This window comes from Sciurus vulgaris (genome assembly GCF_902686455.1).
Source record: "Sciurus vulgaris genome assembly, chromosome: 1".
Classification (NCBI taxonomy): Eukaryota; Metazoa; Chordata; class Mammalia; order Rodentia; family Sciuridae; genus Sciurus; species Sciurus vulgaris.
The window spans coordinates 65,720,943-65,747,930 of NC_136461.1; the positions used below are offsets into that span (position 1 = coordinate 65,720,943).

General features: G+C 35.9%; 2 protein-coding genes and 1 long non-coding RNA gene across 24 annotated transcripts in view; 1 reads left to right on the plus strand and 2 right to left on the minus strand.

Moving 5' to 3' along the window:
- The window catches only part of FUBP1 (far upstream element binding protein 1), a 71,735-nt gene extending 59,503 nt beyond the window's left edge, over nucleotides 1-12,232 (minus strand). For all 19 annotated transcript variants that reach the window (XR_013763487.1, XR_013763488.1, XR_013763489.1 and 16 more), the window contains exon 1: nucleotides 11,985-12,232. Coding sequence is in view for 15 of the 19 variants with exons in the window: in XM_079137906.1 (XP_078994032.1) it covers nucleotides 11,985-12,104 (120 nt within the window). In the remaining 4 variants the exon portion in view is untranslated. The remainder of the gene's footprint in view (nucleotides 1-11,984) is intronic.
- On the minus strand, nucleotides 1,919-3,921 carry LOC306660034. 2 transcript variants are annotated; one of them, XR_013763531.1, is made up of 4 exons: nucleotides 3,877-3,921; nucleotides 3,307-3,356; nucleotides 3,144-3,215; nucleotides 1,919-3,021 (listed from the first exon to the last, which is right to left on the minus strand). It is a non-coding gene; the product is annotated as an uncharacterized lncRNA (long non-coding RNA). The 2 variants fall into 2 exon arrangements; XR_013763532.1 differs by having other exon boundaries at nucleotides 3,307-3,359.
- A 31-nt stretch (nucleotides 12,233-12,263) lies between the features above and the next one.
- DNAJB4 (DnaJ heat shock protein family (Hsp40) member B4) overlaps nucleotides 12,264-26,988 on the plus strand; it is a 34,885-nt gene continuing 20,160 nt past the window's right edge. For 2 of the 3 annotated variants that reach the window (XM_079138040.1, XM_079138042.1), the window contains exons 1-2: nucleotides 12,264-12,395; nucleotides 17,033-17,136. Coding sequence is in view for 1 of the 3 variants with exons in the window: in XM_079138042.1 (XP_078994168.1) it covers nucleotides 17,127-17,136 (10 nt within the window). In the remaining 2 variants the exon portion in view is untranslated. Of the gene's footprint in view, nucleotides 12,396-12,709; nucleotides 12,729-17,032; nucleotides 17,137-26,988 lie in introns of those variants that run through there. The other variant, XM_079138041.1, reaches the window with a different exon arrangement.

The following is a 26,988-nucleotide window of genomic DNA, read 5'->3' on the forward strand; positions in this document are numbered from 1 at the left end:
AAATGGCCACCTAGTTTGAACAATTACTGAATTTCTTTTAGGTAACAATTCATTTTGAAATTTTACTATCTAGGTGTGGAGGAAAGCATGACTACTTCCCTTTTCTGTCCCTGCCATACTTTTGTTTCTTACATTATGTGATCAGATATTAGTGACCACCATAAATAGGGATAATTTATGATTCTTTTTATCATTCTGGATTTTAAATCAAGTTTGTTTGTCATCTCCATATAAATATAGCCATAAAGTAAGACTATTTGAAATCGCTAATTAACAACAACAATAACACCTTTTTATTTCTACAAGTCCTGGTATTTTCAAAATTTAAAATCAAGTACTTTATTAATTTTTCTCTCAAAATGTCTTAAATTATTGTAGCTATGAAAACTTTTTGTTATCCCTTGCTTTCTTTATTGCATTATGTCATCAAATTTTGCTAATTAGAAATATTCTTAAATAAGCCAAGCAGAGACTTCTCATTTTGAATCAAACAAATTAATAGAGACAAGCAGGGCGATTGTGTGTAAAGAGTTTTTTACCTTTTGGTCTGTAAGTTGCCAAAAATTGAAGTTTATGCTGCTTGTTTTAGTGTGGTGAGGATCTGCAATGTCAGGTCTTGTAACTATAAAGGGACAAATAGTGCATGTTCCCTATGGCCATACTACTCAGAATACCATGATTTGGTTCTTTTCAAGAGTTAAGCAGGATTTCGAGATACTGTCAGTAATCTACTACTCTTTCTGAAGGAAGTTTTTATAATTTTGTAAAAAAAAAAAAAAAAAAGCCCATAAACATGGAGTAGCACTGTAAATTCCCGTGCTTTAAATCTGAGATATTTGGCTATATCTATCTCATTGATTGCTGAAGTTTATATCTGTGACAGAGCCATAGGGATTCAGGTTTATTAAGGATATTTATCTTTAGAATTTTCAAGTCACCAAATGAATACAGTTTTCTTGTCTATATTGCCTTTTTCTTTTTTTTTTTTTGTGGTGCTGGGAATCGAACCCATGGCCTTGTGCTTGCAAGGCAAGCACTTTACCGACTGAGCTCCCCAGCCCTATATTGCTTCTTAATAGTGCTTTTCTTGAGTCAATTTTTTTTTCCAGTTTGATTTTACTGGTCATCATCAGTGAGTGCATTTTTAAAAATTAAACGAGGATCATCTGTGTGCCCTGAATATTTTTGTTGTTTTCCTAATTCAGATAATTGATATAAGCTATAGAAAGAAGAGTGTGGGGGGGGGGGGGATTTGGTTTTTTTTTTTTTAGAACATTGACCTATTCAGAAATATTCCACAGATATAGATTATTTGAAAATACAGTTGAATGAAGGTATTTGAATTATTTTTTAGAATTATTCTTCCTTACCAGAAAAGTATCACGTTTATTATTTGTCCTTTACTCAGCATATCCCACTAATTCTTTAAAAAATCCTGTTAGGGGCTGGAATGCAGCTCAGTGATGGATAGGTGCTGGGTTAGATCCTGAGCAGCTCCTCCCTCCCCTGTGCCCTGCCAAATTCCCTTTAGATACACTGTGAAAGTGTGGGAAAACTTTTTTTTCTCTTTGCTTTTTATTGTTCTCTGGTCTGACCTGCAGTCCTGGTTTCATACATTCTTTAGTAGGAACAAAATACTGAATTTTAGGTGGAGATACTAGATAAGCAGCTAGGTATTTCAGTCTATTTAGGAAAGAGATTCAGACTGAAAATGCTTGAGTATGTAAAACTCATGGTTTATAAATTCATTTAACACATGAATTTAAAAAATTTTTATTTTTAGTTGTCAATGGATCTTTTTAAAATTTAATTTATTTATATGGGGTGCTGAGGATTGAACCCAGTGCCTCATACATGCCAGGCAAGGGCTCTACCACTGAGCCGTAACTCCAATCCCTATCATCATATGGAATTGACAGATTAAGTGAAGTCATCTATTGAGTATGCATCAATATATTGTATGAGGACTGTATTTTGGGGGCATTTCCATGTTTCAAGGCCTAGAAGTTAAAGCAGAACAAATAAGGAAAACTAAGAAGGCCAGTCAGGTAAGTTGGTGCCTCAAAAATCAAATAAATCTAGTATTTCAAGTAGGACCACTCTGTCAAACAGTGCTGACAGGCTGAAGGATATGGTGGCAGACTGTAAGGTTGGAAAAAGAAATTTAGCAGAATGGTTGGAATCAATGAATGAGTTCAAGAGAAAATGAAATGGGTACATGATAAGCTAAGTACAGCAACTCTTTTAAGGGACTTTGCTGGGTAGAGAAATACAATGTTGGCTTCAAAGATGTTTTTGTTAAGAAGGAGAGACTTTCAAACATGTTTATATTATATTAGAAATTATCTTTTAAAAAAGTACTAATGCAGAAGAAAGTTGAATTGCAGAGATAATATCCTATTTAAGTAGGAAGAGTTAGTCTTAGGTACAGAATACAAAGGCAAGCAATATCTGAGGACTGTGCATATAGAGTAGAAATGAAGTGTGGTAAGTTTAAGTGGTAAAATGAGGTAGAAAACTTCCTCATCATTTGTTTCTATGTTCTTGTGAAATGTGCTTCAGTGCGAAAGAAGGGGTTAGATGCTGAAGATTTGAAAATGGGGAACTGATATAATTTCAAAGAGCCTTGAACAAGAGTGAAAGAATGAATGGAACCAGAGAAATCTACTTGAGCTTAATGCTTGAGTTTTATATAACGCCAGTCAGCATGGTAGTATATATTTTGATCCAGGCCCCAAAGTAGAACCTGGAGTAGATACAAAATTGGTTTTAGTCACTTTTTGTATTCCATAGCTCAGCTAGTAAACCCTAATCAAGAAAGATGAGGTATAAACTTTGAAAAGTTAAATTTCAGGGAAGGGGACAGGAAGACAATGGTGTAGAAGCAGTAGTAAAGAGCAAAGACAAAGTTCAGAGTCTTCAGATTATTACTGTAAATAGACTTTTAAGATTTTCATACTTACTGGACAGATTCAGGTGTTCCAGTTAACATACAAGACCTTTCTGGAAGGCCACCACTATCTAAAAATCAAAGAAAATTTTAGGTCAAGAAAATACTAACAAGTTGCACCATTATAACTAGCAAATTTTAAAAAGTATATACACTTTTTCTAGTCACTTTTAAAACCCGAGAACAACATTACCAGGAGCTATCTGTATTTTGCATCCAGATTCCTGTTGTATGCGTGATATCTGTTCACCTCCTCGGCCAATTACTAGTTAAAAAAAAAAAAAAAGAAAATTATTTGCTGAAATATTACAGCGTATGCTTTATGTTTTCAAAACTTTGTATATTAAGTTACTTACTGAATCCAACCATTCCATCTGGAACTTTGTATTCTTCTGTCATTACAGATCTGCTAAGAAATAAGAATAACTAAAAATTTCCTTCAAAGAAAGAAGGTAATCTATAAATATCAAGTCTAATGCCTCCTAATGGCTTAATCTAAGATTCAAGCACATATTTTTGGCCAAAATATAGTCTTATTCTTTGTGTAGTGTAGTTAAATTAAGAATCTTAAATAAGGTAATACTTATTAAGTGAGGAAGAGATGGTGAACTGAACAGTCTAAAGGCATGAACTGCAAAGGAGTTATGATGTAGCTCAGGAAAAGTCATCTGATAATTTAATTCACTTATATTTTAATTCACTAAAATGTAACCAGTTCCACCTGTTTTCTCAAGTCTCAAATGCATCTCTTGGGAAAACAAACAAACAAACAAACCTGTCCTTTTGTGTCATCTTCCCAATGGAGGGAAAAGAACCACAAATGCAAAAAACTATGTTGACATATATTCATTAGACATTAATTTGTCTTTGTATATATAGTTCAACTCACACTTGCAAAGTAATTTTAAAAAAGCTTTTGACTATACCTTTGTTGCTGATGCATCGGTGGCAACTGTGTTCCAAACTAACCAAAAAATTAAATAAAAATTCAAAATTTAAGTTTACTTATATATTTAACAATCAAATCAGACATTTCAAACTTTCCCTGATTCAAAAACATTCTGCAGAGAATAAAATTTTACATAGATGATTTAAATCAACATTAACATTGATGAGAAAACCAGTGAAAGGACAAATGTATTAGTAAAGAAGCACAAAACTTTCCTCATTCAAGTGATACAAGCATAGATTAAGAAATAGTTAAATAAAATGAGAATCAATCTTTATATATTAGCCACAAGGACTGCTAAAAGGAATATAAAGGAAAGAAAGGTATATATTTATAAGAGAATTCAGGCTTCACATCCTAAAAGACCAACCAACCTCAAAAATATCCACTAAAAATAGGAACAAGTCCTCAATATTAAAATTCAGGTACTTTTAACCCAGCTTAAAAAATAATACTTACAGTCATTCTGAGGAGCAACTTTCTTAGCATCTGGTTGATCTGTAAAATTAAGAGTCTTTTAATTTTTGCCAATAAGGACAAAGCTCCCCCGCCAAGAATAAATATTGTTATAAACATTTATTGAAAATCTGGTAGAATGGTTTATTACTTGAACCAAAACTGCCAAAACTCAACCTACTCCCAATAATCTAAAGAAAAAAAAAAACTACAGTCTTTCATTATCTTTGTGTTTAAAAAAAATGCACAGACATTAAAAAAAAAATCTTTCATTGTATCAAATCACTGACTTTAATGTATGTTAAAACACCTTAGAATGATACAAGACAAAGTATCTCCATTACTAGCAAAATACCATATGCTAAAGGCTAATGATGCTTCCACTGTAGGAACTGAAGACTGGGTGCGGGGATGATGAACTATCAAAATGTCAAAATCTGACTTATCAAAAGTGGAGTGTATTTGACAGTGACCACAAAACTAGAGTCAAAAAGGAAAAAAAATCACATTACAAGGCAATCTCAATCTAAACTATTTTGTTAACTCTAAACATTTCACTGTGTAGAACTTCAGAACTCAAGGCAACTACATGACTACCTTTATCTAAATTCATTAGAGATAAATATAATGCATACCTTACAATAGACAACCTACAGACGATTGAACTATATTCTCCTCCCCCCTTCAAACTTAAATGATTAAACATAAAATAAAGACTGTTGTGCAGCAAAAATTCAGACACAATCCAAAACATTTTGTCCATTTAAGAATCCACTGGTTTATTTCACGTTTACTACTAAACACAGGTAATAAATAAAAATTCCTGCCTTTAAAAGGAGAGGGCATTCCCTCCCAGTGTGTTGTACTGCTCGGACTTGTCCAAGAGCCATCTACACATAAAATAAAAAGAATACATTACATACAACATCTGAAGCATCATTAGCTCATTTTTTTAAATATTAAAAACCTCACTATAAATATGAAAGACACTTAAATATGAGGAAACCAAGTACTCCTGGTCAAAAGTTACAAATACATTCATAGGCTCGGTCAGAATCCTCCTTAAAAAGAAAAAAAAAAAAAAAAGAAAAAGGGCCAAAGAAAGTGTATCAAAATTTATATATACCAAACCTAAAACAAAAAAATATGTTCAGACTTCTAAGTTCAGAAGCTTCAACAATTATTTTTTAAAAATATAAAGCACTGTAAATCCAATAATTTAATCCACATTAAAAACTAAACCTGAAACACAAAGTAACATAAAAATGGTATAACCTTCAACAAAACACACTGGAATAGCAAACTACAGCAACCTTAACCTGTAAAATGAAACCTAAAAGTAAAATAATGAAAATACAGATATAAAAATTCATTCACATATGAGAAAAAACAGTGAAGTGTTTCCTAAATCATTTATAGTTTTGTTTGCAGAATTAACAAGAAGTCTGTGCAAACTGTCAATCTGGCACAATCCTAAGAGGGAAAATCAACTGGTTTTCTACTAAGAAAACTTTCTGGTTGATTCAAATTTTACCTACCTTGTCTAGGTCTCCCTTCCCTCATTACTCTTGAAAGCTAATATAAATATACAATTTTAAGACCATATTACAATAAAAGTGACTCACTACTGGAAAAATATTGAAAATACTTCAATTAAATACTCCTAAACAATTAAAATTACTTATGGCTGTAACTTACCCATCTTCTAAAGGTCTTTTTTGTCCCCCCATAACCATAGTCATTTTGAATTTAAGTGAGTACACAGCATCACCCCCAATTTTTTGCTGCAATCTTAAAAAACAAACAAGCAACCATTACCAAGGATAGCAACACAATTAGTATATATTATTCAGTATCACAAAAGAACTTCACTTGATACAAAGGCAAACTAAAACTACAGTTCAATTTATCACTACTATTAATACTTCATGGAGTTAACAATCATGGTCTGAAATGAAGCTTCCATAGAATTATCAAAGTAGCTGCAATTAGTTATCTTTAGAAGAAAACTAGTTTTGAAGAAAATCTGGATCCTAATGCTATCTTTTCCATAGCTTTCTCCCATAACTTCAAAAAAATGTGATCACAGAGCATGTGACTACTTCTAAGACTCCAGGTACTATGGTGTTTTAAATGGTTTCTAGCCACATGTGGTTACCAAGTACTTAAATTGTGGCCAGTCCAAACTGACATGCTCTTTAAGTATAAAATACACACTTGGATACTGAAAAACTGCAACCAATGTGAAGAATACAAAGCATCTAAAAAGTTTATATTAAACATACACGAAAAGGATAATGTTCTGTGTGTGGTGAGCCAAACAAAATACGGGAGCTTGAATTGTATTTTCACTGGACAATATTGTTCTAAGAATACATGCAGGAGGAGCCTGGGGAGCTCTAGTCTAAGAAATCTTAGCTATAGAACCATAATTCTGTTTAAAAGTCACTTTCCTGGGCTAGGGTGGTGGTTCAGTGCAAGGTTCAATCCTCAGCACTACATTAAAAAAAAAAAAAAAAAAAAAAAGGTATTGTGTCACCTACAACTAAAAATAATATATAAATTCTTTAAAAAAGTCACAGCCCTTGTGATGGTGAATGCCTGTAATCCCAGTGGCTAAGTAGGCTAAGGTAGAGGATCTTAAGTTCAACGCCAGCCTCAGCAACTTAGCCAGACCCTAAGCAACTTAGCAAGACTCTGTCTCAAAATAAAAAGATGGCTGGGGATGTGGCCCAGTGGTTAAGCACCCCCAGGCTCAATCTCTGGTGCCAAAAAGAAGCAGCAGCCACTTTCCTCTTAAATGATCAATTGTTAGGGCTGGGGATACAGCACAGTTGGCAGAGTGCCTGCCTCTCAAGCACAAGGCCCTGGGTTCAACCCCCAGCCCTGTAAAAACAAAACAACAACAACAAAAATGATGGATTGTTGAGCTGGGGAGATAGCTCAGTTGGTAGAGTGCTTGCCTTGTAAGCATAAGGTTCTGGGTTCAATCCCCAGCACGGGGGGGGGGGGGGGGGGGTTGATGGTGGTGCAAAAGGAGTGGAGTGGGACAAATAATTGTATTTGACTAAACAAACACCATACAAGAAGTATGAGCTTGGAGTCGCAAACAGGGCATAGTATTTATTGCGTTTTTCTATGAAAAGGGAAATGGAACTATTTTTACCAGCAAAGGTCTAACTCCACAATACCAGGTATTATGTTCATTATCAAAGATATGTGATGGACTTATGAAGGTTTATTATATCATTTAACTTGGTGTCTGAAATCATCCAAGTTAAAAAATATTAAAGACAATCAAACTTTTGGTGACTGAAATTCCCAAGAGATCCTGAAGTGAGATTAAAGAACTACTCCAACTGCTTCACATTGGATATAATCTGGACACTGGAGATATTCAAGGACCTGGGGTCTTAAATCAAATATGGATTACTTAAACCCCGTATGTGTCATAACTCATTTAATAACTATACTTTCCAGTTTCCTAGATCTCCCTCTTCCTCATCTGTAAATGCAAATACCTACTACACAAGCATTATTATTAAAATGCATGATACATATAATTTATCTTATTTCCTTCCTCAAAGTTTCCCTAATCACACTTGAACTCTTCAGGTATCAAACATTTAGTACTTAAAATGTTCTTTAAGAACTTAAATACATTAACTGGGATTTACAAAAGCTCTGAATTTGCAAAGCCACAATCCTTGAACTTTAAGGAACTTCAGAGAAAGGCTACTTACTTATACCTTATTTACTGAATAGTTTTAATCGCTGAATAGTTCTACAACTATCCACTTGAAAATGAATAGTTCCTACTTCGTTCACTCAAAAGAACCAGTAATATCTCAAAAATTGGGCTGGGGTTGTGACTCAGTGGTAGTGTGTTCGCAAAGCACACGTGAGGCCCTGGGTTTGCTCCTTAGCACCACATAAAAATAAATAAATAAAAATATTGCAACTAAAAAAAAAAATTCTCAAAAATTGACAGTAGGTAAAGACATTAAGAGATCTTAGTATAAAGATTAACAGATTTGATCAAATACATTTTCTAGGTTACTACAAACAGGGTTAATTTAAAAGAAATAATTCCTAGAAACCAACTTCCTGATATACTTATGGTTTGGATATGAGGTGTCCCCCAAAAGCTCACGTGTGAGACAATGCAAGAACGTTCAGAGGAAAAATGATTTAGTTGTAAAATTCTCTACCCAATCAGTGTTTTAATCCCCTGAGAGGGATTAACTGAGTGGTAACTGAAGTGGTAGGATGTAGCTGGAAGAGAACTGGAATTGAGGCATGGCTTTGGGGTATATATTTTGTATCTGGACACTGGAGACACTCTCTCTCTCTCTGTATGCTTCCTAATGAAGTGAGCTGATTTCCGCTGCCACACTCTTCTGCCATGATGTTCTGCCTCACCCCTAGCCCTGAAGAATGGAAGGGGCCTTTGATGGATTAAGACTTCTGAAACTGAGCCCTCAAATAAACTCTTCCTCCTCTATAACTGTGCTGGTCAGATCCTTTTAGTCTCAGAAGTGAAACAGCTGACTAAAACAATACTCAATTCTTATTAGACATAGATCAAGTGTGGGCAACTTCTTACTTTGATTTTAATATACAAAAATAATTCAAGTATATAATAAATAAATAGAAGACCAGTAGTGTAAAGGGGAACAGTGAGAGGGAGGAGGGAAGGGAAAGTGGAAGCATAAGGAATTGAAATACAAAAATTATATTCCATGACTGTATGAATGTCAAACTGAACTCCACTATTTTATATACACACATATACATACATACATACATATATATATATATATATATAAAAGCACTAATAAAAACACTAAATAATACACACTTTCTATTTGGACCATATTCTACTCCATGAATGAGTCAATAGTTTTCTGTGCTTTCATACATATACGTATATTTTAAGCATTTCCCACCTTCTGCTCTGGCCCTCTCTCAAATCCAGGAATTGTGAAGTTGATAGGAAATGCAATAGATTAGTCAGTCATACCACTTGCTTTTAGTTTTTTTTTAAAAAGCCAATTCTTAGAAGATAAGTAAACTACCTAAATGCCAATTTTAAGCCCACCACATGCCTCTCACCTCTCTTAGGCTTTTGGGTGAAGTTATAGATCTGATTCTACTTCTTTCTAGAACTTTTTGTGTCCTTATCAAATTTTCTTAACTCTGTGCCTCATTTACCACATCTGCATATAATGAAATGGTAAAATAGTCTCTATACCTACCTTGTGGGATGACTGCAAAAATTAAATGAATCAAGATGTTTAGCTCAGAGCTTAATATGTAGCATAGTCTTAACAAATTGCTTGTTATTAAGACAAACTAGCATATTGTGTGATTCAAATTTAAAGCATGGTCCACAAATATTTGATTTTAAAAATGCACCTGGATCAAACATAGTTGCATTCTACTTGTGAAAAACATGCCTGGAAGAACAAGGCATACAACCTCTGTAGTCCTAGGATGTGACATAGCCAGTAACATGCATTTTAAAGAACATAATCATTGTCAAAACAAAATTTGATAACTTTTAATTCACTGATTTGATTCAATAAGTACTGAGTATCAACTATGGGCAAGGTCTTGATGGAGTTCATGTCATACACTTGAAATGCGCAGATGTATGGACACCTGCAGTATTACACCACCATTTCCTTATTACCATAATCAAGCTTGTTAGCAACCCAAAGTCTATCAAAACCTGGATTCATCTGTATTTTCTCACTCTTTCCATTCGCCTTGCCCCACTCAATATTATGCTCTAGTAACTCTTGGGTTCTGACCATTCCCCAAATTCTCATACTTCTGCACATGCTGCTTTTCTCTATTGGCCAAACTCATTCTCCAATGCCTGAATAACACCCATTAGGCAGTTAGACACCCTTTCCTGGTATCCTGTACAGTTTCTGACTCAGCAGAAATGCTTTATTAGATCAAGTTGAAGAATTAAGTGTCCATATTTTGTCTACACTCTTTATTAATGAAAGCATTAATTCTGGCAATTCTGTTATTTGCATTTGGTTCTTTTGACTATATCAAGCTTCCTAAAAAGTGAGAACCCAATTCGCATACTAAAATAATTTCCAGTATCTGGCTGGAGATGTAGTTCAATGATAGGGCCCTTGCCCAGCCATGTATGAGGCCTTAGATCCCCAGCACCAAGTACAAAAACCCCTACATCTATGAACAGTGTGATACAATATGCAAGTTTAATAAAGACTGATGTCTTCCAATCCAAACTAATCTAAAACCTAACAGTTTCTGTCTGCTACATGAATGTTTCTACTGTTTTAAACAATGTTCAGAAGTTTTACAAATGCACAACTAGTATTAATGATGAACTTTTGTTGACTACTCCCAATACTTTGGTTAATAATCAACAGGTACATTTTAATGTGTTCCCTAAAGATTTTGACTTTTGGGGGGCTGGGGGAATCTGGGGATTGAACTCAGGGGCAGAGGGCAACAGAGTCATATCCCCAGCCCTATTTTGTATTTTACTTAAGAGACAGGGTTTCAAAGTTGTTTAGCGCCTCGCTTTTGCTAAGGCTGGCTTTGAACTCGCGATCCTCCTGACTCAGCCTTCCGAGTGGATTTTGATTTTTGACTCAATCCGCCTGGTGGGTAAAAACTAAGTCAACTCCTAATACAATCAAAACTGGTTTTCACTTACCGTTCGCTTGACACTACTCTAAAATGCCAGCACCTACTATATAACTAAAGTAAGATTTCGACTGTAGCTTACAAACTAGACCATACCAACATCACATATTTTAAAGTACAAGCGTATCAAGGGATATTGGAAAAGTTAACATTCAAGTTAAGAAATCTTCCAGGTTCCGGGAGCACATAAACCATTTTTTAAAACGGTTTTTTTTTTTACCCTGGGAAAGAAATGCCTTCAGGGCTATGCACGCACCTACGTAATACAAAGAGGTCTGGTCAATTTACGACTCTGAACAGAGAGAGGCAGATTCAAATTGAAACCTCGGGTATAATGGGCCTGAGGCCATCTTGAGAAAGGAGGAAGAACTCACACACAAATCCCGCCCAAAGGAAGGGTACTCTCTTGAATCGCTTCCTTGTAGATGTGAAGGTGAATGTTACCGAAAGCTCCTTTAATTTCGAGGCAGAGCGCAAAGGAGCTGGAAGCTGAAACGACTGCTTTAATGACAAATCCCTTCCCTTACTACGTGAGACTTCTGTAGACGGACTCTACCCGTTCCCAAACTCATTACCAGAACCTTCCATCCTATTGTGTAAAAACTACGCGCGCTTCGTACCGTGTAAAAGACATTCATCCTGAGGGAAAGGAGAGGCTGCGCTAACTTGTTGGGGAAGTGCTAGTACTGCAGAACTAGGCGAGACTTAATGCCATCTGAGTACCATGCGTTGGGATTCCAACGCTAAGAACACAAAACTTGAGTTCTGGTCTCCGGTCGCTATAATCAACGTAGGGAAACGTGAATCTTCTCACATTTTGTCCAGGAAGAGCACCTCTTTCCCCTTCCTCACGCTGGAAGAGATAGCGGCCTACACAGCCAGCAGGCCAATTGCCGTGGGCTTTCGGGAACCCGCCGCGCGATCCCGACTTACCTGCCGGGCTCTCTGCAGCGCATCTTTGAAAGCATCGTTAACTCCTCCACCACCGCCGCCGCCACCACCACCACCAGCTGACCCAGAGGAGGGTGGAGGCACTGTTGAATAGTCTGCCATGACTACACTACGAGAGCCGCTACCGCTTCTTCTCACAGACCTCCTCTCAGCTAACTGCTAAGAAAGGAAGAAAATGGCGGCCGTCGAGGTTCTATCACATTCTTGCGCGACCATCGTGCCGTAAAGGGGCGGAGACTGAAAGACGGAAATCCCGCGATGTTTCTGAGGGGACGTACTGCTGTGGGGGTGGGGCTGAGAGAGAAGGAGCGGCAGAGAGCGTCGCGAGAACTGGGCTTAAGGTTTCGCGAGAATATGGTTTATCTTGGCGCCTCCTTTCCGCGCGTTGTTGGGGTGAGGCTGGGTGATTGTTATTTCGGGTTGGTGGGTACGACTGGCGCGGTGACAGCTCTTGAGTTTGGGTTGCAGAAAGCTGGAAGAAAAAGGAGTTATTGTTGCTCACCTGCCGCTGCCTCAGGAAGGTAGTGCGGAAGAAATTTCCGCCGAGGGTTAGTCTATCTATCGGTGAGGAAGGGCTTGACGCCGAGGGGCGTGACGGCAACGCAACAGTGTCTCGAGAGCACTGCGGCCGGGAGAGTGCCTGAGGGAAGCGCGCCCGGGACGCCGTGCGGCTATGCTTCTGAAAACTCCTGCCTGGCTTAGTGGAAACCCAGCATGATTTTCAGGGTAGTAAAGCGCCCCTGTATTTACTTTTAGACTGTCAAGATTTTGGAGTTTTATCACAATTGGGGATGAGTTGAGGTTGGAAGTCTATTAGTTATCGAACTGATTTCCGTGTTTTTAACTTAGTGTGAATGAGCAGACTGACAATGACTGCCCGTTATCCTTCGAAAACGCGTTTGTTCATAAAATTCAGTGTTAATCAAAATTGATATCATAGTGGTATGTCCCTGACCAGTTTTGTTGAGGTCCTTATAATTAACATGCGTTTCTGCCCGGAATTGATTTTGTGGCTTCTGAAATGGTTTTTCCCATTCATCTGTGTGTACTCAAATGTAAGGTCATGTTCTGATTGTCATCTCTGTAACTAGCTGATTTCTTTTTGGGGGGAGTGTGGCAAGTTCTATTAATTTATTTCCCAAATGATTTCAGACATTTTTCAGAACTTAGCATAGTTTATGTAGTCTGCATTGATAGTAGTAGTAGTTCCAGAGACAAATTAGGGAGTTTTACAAGTCATTCTGTTTGTACTTGAATATCTCACAACGTTTTTTATTCTTTTTCCCAAACTCGTTTCCATTTAGTTAACAAAATGAGGTAAAATGAACTTTTCCAACTTTGTGGCATTTTTGTCTTCTGTGAATTAATCTAAAAAAATACTTTTCCCATTGCTGGTCTTAAGAGTGAGAGAAATGTATGCTGCAGTCTTTGGGATAACCTAAAAACGAATGTATCCATTTGTGCAAGACCCAAAATAAGTCAGTTAACCGAAGTTATGTTAGTAGATATGAATGGACCATGATTTTCTTCTAATCACCTTTTCGTATCCTATCCATTAATAGCTCTGATCATCCTTTCCAGTGCTCATAGCTTTCCTTTAAATTTTACTGGGTCTGAGCAAGGAGGTGCAGGCCTATAATCCCAGCCAGTGGGGAGGCTGAAGCAGAAGGAGCTTCAGTGGAGGCCAACTCATCAACTTTAGTGAGATCCTGCCTCACAATAGAAAATAAAAAGGTATGGGATGTAGCTCAGTGGAAAAAAAGCTGATAATTCAATCCCTATTACCAAAATAAGATTTTTTTTTAAGTGGAAATTATATTTGAGAAAGCAGTACATGTATTGAACCTACAATATATAGACAAGCTATAAAAGTAGTCTTGGGTGGTATTGCTAAATAAAACTTTATATTTTTAGTTGTATTTATTAATCAGTAATAGATTTTTTCACATTTTATTTTGTCGGTTAGATACCAGTCAGACCTTCTGGTCAACATAATACGAGTTATATAATTTATCCCCAGCAACCTTTATTTCATGTATACTTTAGTTTTCTTTAGATATTGAAAGTAAGGATCTCTCTCCCTCTCCCCCCCTTCCGATCTACCACACACACACACACACACACACACACATATACATTTATGTAATTTTTTTTTTTTGGTAGAGGGTATGGATATGCTATATTGGGAACAACTAAAATCAGTCTAGAACAGGATTTCTCAACCTCAGCACTATTGACATTTTAGACCAGATAAATCTTTGTTTTGCTGTACTATCTGCATTCAAATATGTTTGGCAGCTTCCTCATCTTCTGCTACAGTAGCACCCCTTTGATCCTCACCAGTTGTGACAACCCCCAAATAGATCGACATTAGCATATGTGCCTTGGGCAAATTACCCCTCATAGGTAAGCATCAAGGTTCTGTCCCTGCCTCTTATCTGCAGGAAGACCTTAGTGACTATAATGCCATTGCATATTCTAAATTCCATTACTTTCACTCCTATCTGCCCCCACCCTAACCAAGTTCCATGACATCATTTTTGATGGTTAAGCAGCATTCTAGTTGATTTCTCTGCTTCTGCTCTTACATATCTTCAATTTACTTTTTAAAAAAATGATGAAAATTTGGTACAGAAACGTATGGAAATACATAAGGTTTCAAAAGTAGCAAGCCACCATGTACCCACTCTGGAATATTATCTAAGGAATAAACCATTATCTGTATTTTTGAAACTTGAGAGGTACCCTCTACCTGATATTACAATTAATATCTCATATAGAAGGTTAATGTTTTTTTTTTTTTTTAGAAAAACAAATCAGATCTCATCTATGTATTTCCAGTTGCATTTTAAATCCTTTTCCTAAAATGGCTTGAGGGCTCCACATAATCAGGCCACTGTGTCTAAAACTGACTCCACTCCAAACTATTTGTCTACTTTGCTGTTCAAGATCTTCCTGCCTGTGGAACCTTTTAGTTATTTTTTTCCTCTGTCAATATGCTCTTATAGACCTTCACATGACTTGTCTTCCTCATTCAGGCCTCACTTCAGATGATACCTCTTATGCCAATCTGATCTTGCCATTCTGCAGTTACTGTCAGATACCATGTTCTCTTTAGGGTATTTATCTGAAATTATCTTATGTTTTATGTGTTTACTTTTTTTATGTGTCTCTTGCATTAAAACATAACTTCTGGAGAGCAGAGATTTTTTTTCTCCACCATTGATCAGTCCCTAGTACATATTTTTGGCACTCTGTATTTGTTGAATGAATGATTGAAAAATAACTGCTTTCCCATTTGAGTTTTTTTTTTTTTTTTCCCCCCTTGGTACCAGGAATTGAACCCAGGGGCACTCAACAACCAAGCCACATTCCCAGCCCTTTTTCCTTTTTTTTTTTAATTTTGAGACAGGGTCTGGCTAAGTTGCTTAAGACCTTACTAAATTGCTGAGACTGACTTTGAACTTGTGATCCTTCTGCCTCAGCCTCCCAAATTGCTGGGATTGTAGGAGTGTGCCACCACACCTGGCTTAGTTGATTTTTTGATGTTCGGCATGTAGCTTAATCTGTCAGATTTCTCATCTATATAGTGATCGTAATCTGTTACCATCCTTGAATGAACTGTATTTCTGAGCTCTTCAGAAAACTGGTATGAATAAAATAGGCAATTCATCTTCTGGTATTGCATGATCAGGAAAAAAAATGCATAGTACTCTTCAAAAAAAAGTATATTTAAATATTTTTGGTAAAACAATCATGCAAGGTTAACCGAATTGTGGGAAAACTATGATTTTTTTTTTTTTAAATACTGGAGTTTAAACCTGGGGGCACTTCACCATTGAGGTGCATCTCCAGTCCTTTTTATTTTTTATTTTGAGGCAAGATCTTGTTAAGTTTCTGACGCTGACCATGAATTTGTGAGTCTCCTGCCTTAGTCTCCCAAATCACTTGGATTATAGGCCTGAGCCACTGTACCAGTTTGCTAGTGATTTTCCTAAGTTATATATATATATATGTTAGTTTCGAGTTCATATACTCTTCTCAAAGCTATTTGTACGCTGCTGTTTCTTCTAGCTTAATTTTATTAAAACTGATGAAATCTTCTTGACTAAGTTTATTCCCTTTTGCAGTGTAAATCCTCTTAAAATGGGCATATCAAAAATTTTAAAAATTAAAAACAAGAAGAAAAAAATGAACCTGTCATGGGCATCTCATAGTTAATAATCTATAATTGGTTTATTGTGCTATGAGAGATTAGCTGAATGTCTAACTAAATTATGTTTGATAGTCACACTCTTATCAAGGACATTTTAGAATCAGTTATTAGAACTTTGGCAGTAGCCTAAAAAATTAACTTCTGATAGGTATTCCATATTTTATCCTCAGAATGAAGGGAAAGTCAGTAGTTCTGAACTTATAAATGTCCAATACCATGTAAATTGCCAAATAATAAGGTAAAAGGGTAAATAACAGTTGGATTATTAAGTGTACTAGAAAGTTTCTTCCTTTTACTTCTTGATTTATTGCTTACTACATTGGTTCATTCTTAGTACAGCTTTTCACTGTTGGAGCTCTTAAAACTGTGTGAAATATTGACAGATTGTTATTTATAGCTAATAGAGAAAAATAACCTCTTATGGTTTTTGAACAAGCATTTTAGAATGGCAAAAATTGTCTAGCTTTCCTGCCTCACTTTATATCCATGTATATTCTGACAGGTTTTAGCCAGAAGGCTCTTACAAACTTATACACTTATTTTATACTCTGTCATTGAAACCAACTGTTTTTCCAGTATACAGTCCCAACAGATGCAGGTTAAATGTGAGAATGCAACCACTTTAAAGTGATGGTCCAGGATGTTGTTCAGGTATTTGATTATTAGGTGGGTAATTAACCTTTGTGACTTTTATCTCCATTCTGTTTGAGTTTCTAGGATTTTATTTTAGACTAAGGTATGAATGGAAGCAGGAGATATTTTTCATTTTAAAAGACAAAGTTGTTAACACAAATGTAACTTTGGAACTTTGTAGGGAATAGCAGTTTGACCAATGTCTGAAACTGGAGGCAGCCCAATGTTGTGGAAAAGACTCTGGATTTGGTCCCAGAGGATCTAGAATCAAGTGTATGCCCTTTGGTAAGTCTCAAGTTCTTTCTTTCACTAGCATAACATTAAAAGAGGGTAATTTAATCTGTTTTTTAAAAGTAACCAACAGTAAAACATAATAAAATTTTTGTATTTTTACACAGTGATTTCTGTTTGCCTTTGAGAAACTGTTAGCCAGACTGTGTGGTATATACCTGTAATTTCAGTGATTTGGGAGGCTGAGAGAGGAGGCTGATGGAGACCAGCCTTAGCAACTTAGGGAGAGCAAGACCCTGTCTCAAAATAAAAATTTAAAAAGGGCTGGGAATGTATGTCAGTGGTAAAGTGCCTCTGGTTAAATCTACAGTATTAAAAAGAAATTAAAAGAAAAAGAAATTGTTGTAGCATCATCTCACTCTGAGTTCCCAGAAATTTCTTCTCTGATTTGAATGCCAAATTTGAGTGTCCTAATTGAAGAGCTGTTAGAGGACTGAACAGTACTATGATATTGTTAATGGCCATTCATTTACCCTAAATTGAGCTGTTCAACATGTTTACCATCCCCACATATTCATAACTGTGGAGCCCCTGAGCCTTTGTACATTTTTTTCTCTGTAAGAAACTGACCTCTGACTTCTGTTTTACTGTTGTATGATAAGTCCCTATTTTTTCCAAAAGCTTGTCCAAAACTCTAAATTAGGAATTTCTATTCATTCTCATGTGCCATAGCATAGTAATTTCCCATCTTATCATTCATTGTTTATTTGGAATTCCCACTTGGATATAATGTCTTAAGATAGTAATAGCTGTGTCTGCCTTTGTGGTCAATGTGCATAGCACATCAAAACACTGATAGTAATATTTAATACCATATTATGGGCACTCTTCTAAGTTCTTTAAATGGATTCATTTTTTTGTTCTCATAGCAGGCTTTATGAGATAGAGCCTGTTAATATCTACCGTTTTGCTGAGGTTTAGGTATGTTAACTTGCCCAGGGTCACATATTAGTGTTAGAGCTGCAGGCTGCGATTTGAATGTGGGTAGCCTAACTTGAAAGAAAGGAATTGTCTGTACAAAGATGGGTAAGAAAATGAATGTCTTTGTAATTTCTAGGATATGGTTCATGACTTAGTGCTTTTATTTGAATTTTTAAAATATTTGCATTTGTTTTTAATGAAGACTTAGACCAAAAGTCTTCATGAGAAGGCAGCTCTTTATGTGGAAAAAAGAATGGATTTAATTTACAAAATTTAAATAACTCATGTCATATGATATAATCTTATGCTTTCTACTGTAACATTGGAGGGGTTAGTAATATGCCTTATTAAAGTGTGTAAAACTTTATATGGTATGTTTCTATACATGCCTACATATATAGTCTGCTCTCTGTGGATTTTGCATTTGTGAATTCAACCAACCATGGATCAAAAATAATCAGAAAAGTTCTGTCTGTACAGAACATACACAGACTTTTTTCCTTGTCATTATTCCCTGAACAATACAATACAGCAACTATTTACATAGAATTTACAATGTATTAGGTGTTATAAATAATCCAGAGATGACTTAAAATATATACAGGAGAGGACTGGGTATATAAAGCTTAGTGGTAGAGCACATACCCAAATCTATATCTGTGTATGGGGGATGTATCTAAGTTACATGCAAATACTATATACCATTTTATATGAAGCACTTGGGTGTCTTCACATTTTAGTATCTGAGGGGGATCTTATAACCAATCCCCTTCAGATACTGAGGGATGTTTATATATATTTGATGATAAGTGACGATTAGTGTTATTTTTCAAATACATTATTTAGGGATTGATCTGTCAGTAGTCTATTATAAGTCTTTTTAAGGCAAGGATCAGATTGATTGATTTTTTCCCATGTTACCACACAGTACCAGTAATAGTGTTTGTACTGTTTTTCTGCATATCAGATTTCTTTAGAAAATATTCCAACTTCTAGAAAAGATCAGACTTTTGAGAATTCTGAGTAAAATTCTTTATAGTTTATCTTTTAGAACTGTTAATGCTTGAAGCAGAGGTCCTTTGTGAAAACATGACACATTTTCTCTTCTTTGGACCTTTTAGTAAAGGTAGAAGGAATATCTAGTGGGTGACCAAAGTGTCATTTCCAGCTTTATAGTGTTTTTCAAGTCTAATGGGAGAAAGAAATTCCTTACTGCATCATACAAAAAGTCCTTTTTCAATATATATAGTGTTTTGTTTGGCTAGCTGCATATAGCTGTTGGTAGGATCTGTCCTTCAACCAATGTGATAGGAGCCACAACACAGCATCATTATGCAGAAAATTGAAAAGTTCAGAGCTTTCTGCTCTTACTGGTAGGACATAACACTCACAGCTTCCCATTACTTAGGGTTGTAATGCTAGATTGAAAATTTGGGACCCTTCAGAGCATCTGCCTCAAAATCTGTCCTTTACACCCAGTTCTTGAGTAATTTTAGCCAAATTGTATACTGTGCTTTTCAATAATTTATAATAAAGCTGCAATATATATGTATATATCTGTAATATATATAGTTTTAATTTACTTTAAATTGGTCCTGTATTTATTCCCCAAGTGTGTTTCCACACCTGTGACTGCTTAGCTATCTACAGGACTTGTATTTTGCATGTTGCCTAAAAACAAAATGTCTAAAACAGCCAGGCATGGTGGCACATGCCTGTAATTCTAGTGACTTGGGAGATTGAAGCAAGAAGATCACAAGTTTGAGGTCAGCCTGGGCAACTTAGTAAGACCCTGTCTCAAAATGAAAAATAAAAAAGGGCTGGGGATGTGACTCAGTAGTTAAATCCCCAGTACCCTGGGTTAAATCCCTGGGTTAAATCCCCAGTACCCCCCCCCCCAAAAAAAAAAAAAAACCTAAAACAATTTAATATGTTTATTGTTCTTATTCTCTCTTTTTTTGTGTGTGTGGTTGGTCAAAAACATTTATTTTCCTCCCTCCCTGTTAAATTCCGTATCTGTATATTTATATAACAGTTCCTTTATTTTATTACATTTTTAAAAACTTTTTAGCTTAAAAAAAAAATCCAGATAAAAAATCATTTGGAGGTGCGCTGGAGGTGTAGCTTAGTGGTAGAACACTTGTCTAAGCACGCATAGACCCTGGATTTGATTCCCAGCACAGTGTGGATACACACACACATATATATATACACATCTTTCCCCCCACCCCAACCCATTTTTTTCAAGGACTAAGCTTTTTCAGTGATCTTTTACTTAGTGGTTGTCTGCAGTGGCAAGAGAGAGCTTTTTTAAGAACTTGAAGGTATGGGGTGGGGTTATGGCTCAGTGGTAGAGCACTGGCCTAGCACATGTAAGGCATTGGGTTCAGTCCTCATCACCACATAAAAATAAATAAAGAGAATGGAGGTAAAGCATTTCAGTGGTAAAGCTTTTGGCCTAGCATGTACAAGGCCCTAGGTTTGATTCCCAGCACTGCAAGACAAAAAACAAAACAAACAAACAAAAAAGAAAATAAGGAAGAGTTAGTCCCACTCCTTATTCCCAGACACTGATTTAATTTGTTTGTATTTAAATCTTTAAAAGCTTCTGAAATTAATCCTGAAATGCAGGCCATATATTTTTTTTTATTGTAAACAAATGGGATACATGTTGTTTCTCTGTTTGTACATGGCATAAAGGCCTACCATTTATGTAATTACAAATTTACATAGGGTAATGTTGTTTGATTCATTCTGTTATTTTTTCCCTTCCCCCCCACCCCTCTTTTTCCTCTATACAGTCCTTCCTTCCTCCATTCTTGCCCCCCTCCCTAACCCTAACTCTAACCCTAACACTAACCCCTCCCACCCCCCATTATGTGTTATCACCCACTTATTAGCGATATCATTCGTCCTTTGGTTTTTAGGCCATATTTAAGAAGCTCCGAAGTCTTGATGTTCTCTCAGACTTTTGCCTGTAGTTTGTTCTAGTTGTTAGGGGAATATAGTGTTGGGAAGAGTTCAAGATCTGGAAACATTTTCTGTTTTTAAACTGTTAAAATAAATGGCTTAAGTACCCTGCATTCCTACATAAGCAAACTGAAACCTACTATAAACAGTCTTAACTAGACAGAAACCGTTAACTAACCTCTAACTAGGGACTTTCCACTGGCATGAGCCAAATAAGGCTGCTTCTCCACCTTAACCAATCATATATTTTCTTTTCCTTGCTTTTGTGCTTATCTGAGAAAAGCCATCCCCTCTGGCCCCTTGAACTCTGAACCACTGAACCACTTTCATTTTGGATCTGCCTGCTTCTTTAGTCGATTCTTGAAAATTTTAAGGTGCCAAAGTTGACATTTTAAGAGTCCTATTAACTTTTTGTAATGTAGGTTTGGGCAGTGTTTCTTAACTACCAGTGTCATCTGCAGCACTTTTTTGAAGTGCAGACAATAGCCCTACTGAATCATGTTTTGAGGAATCTGCATTTCTTATTTTTTAGAAAGTGAGCCTTATTGGTATGCTTATGAAAATCTGAACTTCCCTTTTACACAAAAAGTACTTAATAAATGTTTGGTGAAATAAACTGAGTTAAATTTTGTTTCCCCAGCTAGATTGTAGTAAATGTTCTGAATACAAGGATCTTGTCCTTTATTTTTCCTTTCTCTTTAAAAGAGGACTGCTCAAAGAGTAGGTCTTACTCTGGTTTGCCTAGTAGAGCTTAGTGCTTTTATCTTGGCAAAATCTTAATAACTATTAGGTTGAATTCCTTATTATCTTCTACTTAACATTTTCCTACAGAGTTAGAGCTGGGCAATTGTAGAAAATATGGTTGAGGGCATTTGAGGCCAGATGGCACTGGAGGGTAATTTCCCTCAAACTTTTCTTAAAAAGACCTTGAAAAGATAATCTAGTCCATTTCTTTTGTTTTATGGTGAAGGAAACAGTGACCCAGATTGTTTGAGTGTGTTGTATAAAGTGGCAAGATTAATTCCAGAGCCAGCCCTAGATTTCTAATCTGATGCTTTTTATTTCATGAATTGTCTTCTATATGAAGCAGCAGTTTTTGGGTTAAGGAAATTTTCACCTCATTAAGTACAACAAGGAGAAGAATCTGTGCAGAATCAGAAGCATCTTGTTTTTTGTAATCAGGACATCTGTCTACTTAACAGCATTTCCTTCTGGAAATACATTATGGGAATTCTGAAGATCTTTACCAAGTGAAGTGAAATTCTTAACTGGGTGGGTATAAGATTTAGACTCACTTGGGATAACAGTAGTGTTGTTTTTAGTAGAACTTTGCTTCTGTGCTGACATTTCCATGTCTATTTATAGTAGTGATCTCTTTGGAATTTGCCTTCTGATTTTGTTTGCTATTTTATGTTACTTCACATTAACTGATGCACTCACTTCATTTTAAAAAATGTATCTGAAGGGAAATATACTTGAGAGGAAAAAGGACTTAAATGTTTTAGAAGCAGCTAAAGTTAGTTTTCCTGTAATTTATCATACTCATTTATGCTAATTATCTAATTATAGCAACTAGGGATACAATACTAATTTTTCAAGATAGAATAGTAGTTTATTTTTTAATTTAGAAATATATGAAGCTTAAAATAAAGTTTTATCCCAGACAGCTATTACTTTTCATTTTTCAAAACTCTTAAGTATGTACTTAGATAATCCAAGAAATTTTAATTGGAGCCTTTGAATGGGAAACTCTGAAGGGCAGGTGCTGTCTTATTCAGCTGACATTAATATAATGCCTGCTTATTAATGTATTCATTTATTCAATCCAACAAAAATACTGGAGGTACAAAAGTAAACAAAATAAGCAAGTATCCCACCCTCCTGGAGCATATTCTAATTGAGTGAATGTTACATGAAATCATGAATCACTTTGCAGATTATCTGTTTGCTTTTAGGCATTTATTAAGCAATGGACTGAAAAGTTGAAATAGGAAAAGTTTAATGATCAGGTGGATCATTCATTAAACATTTACTCCCTTAAATAAATTAAATTATTTGAAAAAATCTCATTGTTGTTCTGACTGTCCTTCTGATATTCTGTTTCTACTGCATTAAGACCTCAGGGTTGCTATGTAGGTCACAACTGGGTACCTTCATCTTAAATCAGTGCTACTGAGTTCCAGTGGCAGTGCTGACCCTAAGCTTTTTTATACACTAAAGTTCTAGTTTTTTGTTTATTGTCCTTCACTCTAGAGTGTAATCTCTTTAGGGTACCTTGTCTTTTGTTTGTATCAGAAAATCAAGTGTGCCATATAGTAAATGTTAGCAGATGTTTACATTAATCCTTGACTACTCAAAGTACTCTTTACTCCCTACTCATGACCACCTCCCTCTAACCTTCATCCAGACTTTTCAAACAATAAAAATCTTCAATTGATATTCTCCTCTCAGGAAGACTTATCAATTTAGCTTCTTTACTAATGTACTCCATTTGTTTTTCTATTCTTTAGACACTTTCCTTTTTCAGTGTCTTACTTCCTGGCCTTAACTTTTTGTCATTGACTTTGTTAATTCTCAACTCCCACTCTCCTCTCTTTCAATTATGTCTACTCAATTTGCAGGAGTTAATCAGTTCATCTAGACTTGGAGTCAGATAAGCTTCAGTTCACCATTTGTTGCTTAAGTGACCTTGCCAAGGTATTTAACCTTTTTTGGGGTCTGTTTGCTTTTCAGTTGCGTAAGCATTGTTATTAAATGAAATGATTATAGCCAGATACTTTTGACTCCAAGTAATGTAAACTCTTATTAAGTGGCTTAAATAATAACAGAAAATACAGGAATGATCCTAAAGCTGATTGAGTTAGCAACTCAACAATTTATGATGTATCCATGTTTTTTTCATCTTTGTCCTCTACCATCTTCAGCTTATTGGCTTAGTTTTCCTAATGACTACTTAAACATTGCCATAGGTATTATACAGTCATGACTGTTAAATCGAAGAAAAAAGTTTCTTCTACCAGCATAAATTCCCCTTATCCTATCCCTGACTACCAATCAGATTAACCCTGTCTTGACTAGAGCAGGTTTTATGCTTGCAAGTGTCATATTGGCTTTTGAATAATTTTGGGCTGAGTCACACAGGTTTATGCTTGCAAGGATCATACTTCTGAATAATTAAGACTCACCTCCTAGAATATGTGAGAAGCCCCACTTTCCTAGTAATAGTTATAATTACTACTAACTACGTTTATGAATCCTAGGATGCAATCCTTGAACTTCAAACAAAAAAACTCTTTATTCACTCCAGTACTTTCTTTTAGTTTCATGGTTTTAAAGGTCACCTCTATTCCCCTATTTTTTCTTCTGTCTGGACTATTTCTTTGATTACCAGACTCTTCTCCAACTTCCTAGGCGACATTTTCATATATTCTGAACTTAGTATTTCCAATACTGAACTCCCCAACTTCCTCCCTTCTCCTGTAATTTAGTAAATAGCAATTCTGTTCTCTCAGTTTGCTGAAGCTGAAAAACCTTAGTGTCATTATTGATTACTTGCATATCTGATTCATCAGGAAATCCTTTTGACTAGCTTTAAAGTATATGTAGAAGTTGACTACTTCTCACTGCTACATCATGTTCCAAACCATCTGAATTATTACAGTGCATTCTTAACTGGTCTTCTACTCTTTCCCATCATTCTTCCCATTCTGTTCTTAACAGAATCCAAAGTGATCCTGTCATTGCCCCCCTAATCCCCCACCAGGAATTGAACCCAGGAATGCTTGTCCACCGAGTCATATCCCCAGCCCTTTTGGGGGTTGTTTTGGAGACAGAGTCTCCCTAAATTGCTTAGGGCCTCACTAATTTGCTCAGGCTGGCTTTGACTTGTGATCCTCTTACCTCAACCTCAGCCTCTGGAGTCGCTGGTATTACAGGTATGCACCACCACAGCTGGCCAAACCATCACCATTCTTATCAAGCATCCTACTTTATTATTAACTTTTTAGAAATAGATGCATTTAAAAAATATTTAAAGAGGAAAATTTATAGCATTTATGAACTTGGTCTTTCCAATCCTTTTGCCTTCAAACTTATAAATTGGTCTTCATTTCCTTTTGCTCTCAGAGCCAACCTCTAATTTTGTGATCTCAACTACTCATATTCTTTTTGTCAAGTCTTCTCTGAGACATTACATAAATGATTATTTTCTTAATGTATCTAAAATATTTTTATAACTCTCATCTGTATCATTCACTTCCTCTTGACCATGTTAAAACTTCTTTTGTCCCCTCATTATTATAATTCTTTATCTCTTCATCATTCAAAACCTGGAAGGCAATCCTGAGGTTTCTGCTAGGATTTCTCTTTTAGGGAGGAAAATCTTCTCCCAAGTTCTCCAGATCATTTCCCTTACCTCACATTGGGCATCAGTTACTGGCAAAAGAAAATGTGATTATATGATTGACTTAAACCAACCATGAGCCATTTCCCAGGGCTGGAGACACCTCCCACCTTCCTTGAGTCACTTACTCTATTCCTGGAAGAAATTAGGTAGTTGTTAGCCAGAAAGAAGATATGAATGGCTGATTCACCTGGTTGATCTCTAATGATTCCTTCTCAGTTTTTTTCATTGTTTTCTCTTGACTGATGTGCTCCATACATACTGATCATATCAAAGTTCTGTCTTTGATTCTTTCCAAAAATTATTCCTTTTTCACACTTAAAAATACCACTTGTGTGATGATCCTTTCTAATTTTTTATCTCTAGCTAATATTTCTTTCTAAGCTTCAGTTCAGTATATCTGTTTTGTGGACATCTTCATCCACATTTAATTCAAGTGAATATTGTTTTACTAGGTTTTGAGGAGTGACAAATCTTGCACTGTACAGTTTAGCATTTTAATTGGATAGCTAGAGAAACAGGTTATTACAATACAATAGTACTTAGAAATGCAATCAAGCAACAAAAATTTCCAAATAGAAGTAGCCTAGGTGAAGGGGCTGTTAATAGAGCCGTAGGCCTGTTCATAATGGAATTTGTCCTTCCCTTCAAACATTTTCCTATATTCTGCATTTTCATTGAAAACACAGCTGTGCACACCTTTGTTCAACCCAGAAACTGGTAATCTGAAATCATTCCTTATCCATACATCCAGCTTATTGGCAAATTGTACCGATTCTACTTTTTATTGAAATTTTTTGGTTTTATATCATGGTCATTGTACTTTAGGTCTCAATTACTAATCTTTGATTCATTCACTTGGTACATGTTCATTGAGCAGCAGCATATTGTAAAGGTCTTATTCTATTGGTTCTAGTGGGAAAAAAGAGAGACAGCGAAAGAGTAACAAGATCTCCCAGGGAGGTTTCAATCCAGTGGATAAACCAGCGTGGTGGCACAGTCCTTTCATCTCAGCATCTTGAAAGGCTGAGGCAGGAGGATTGCAAAGGCCAACCTCGACAATTTAGCAAGACTGTCTCAAAGTAAAATAAAAAGGATTGGGGATATAGCTTGGTTAAGTAGAGCAGAGCATCCCTGTGTTCAATCTCAATACTGCCAAAATAAAACCAAAACCAACCAACAAAAACAAAACAAAAAACCCCACAGTGAGTAAGGCATCAACAGATCATCATTTAGGGTTTTTTTTTTTTTTTTAATAGTGATAGAGTTGAACTATAGGGTAAAAGTAGATCAGGGGAACCCAACCTAAGCAGCACAACTAGAGTCACAAAGCAGAAACAAACTAGGTAAAGGGTTTATACACCTACATACACACAACCTATTTGCTATATCTATAACAAATGTCACTTCAAAGACATAGCCTTTGTTGCCTGTGTACTTAATGTTGCTCAGAAATAATTTATAAAAACTGATTAATTGGGGCTGGGGATATAGCTCAATTGGTAGAGTACCTGCCTTGCAAGCACAACGCCCTGGGTTCAATCCCCAGCACA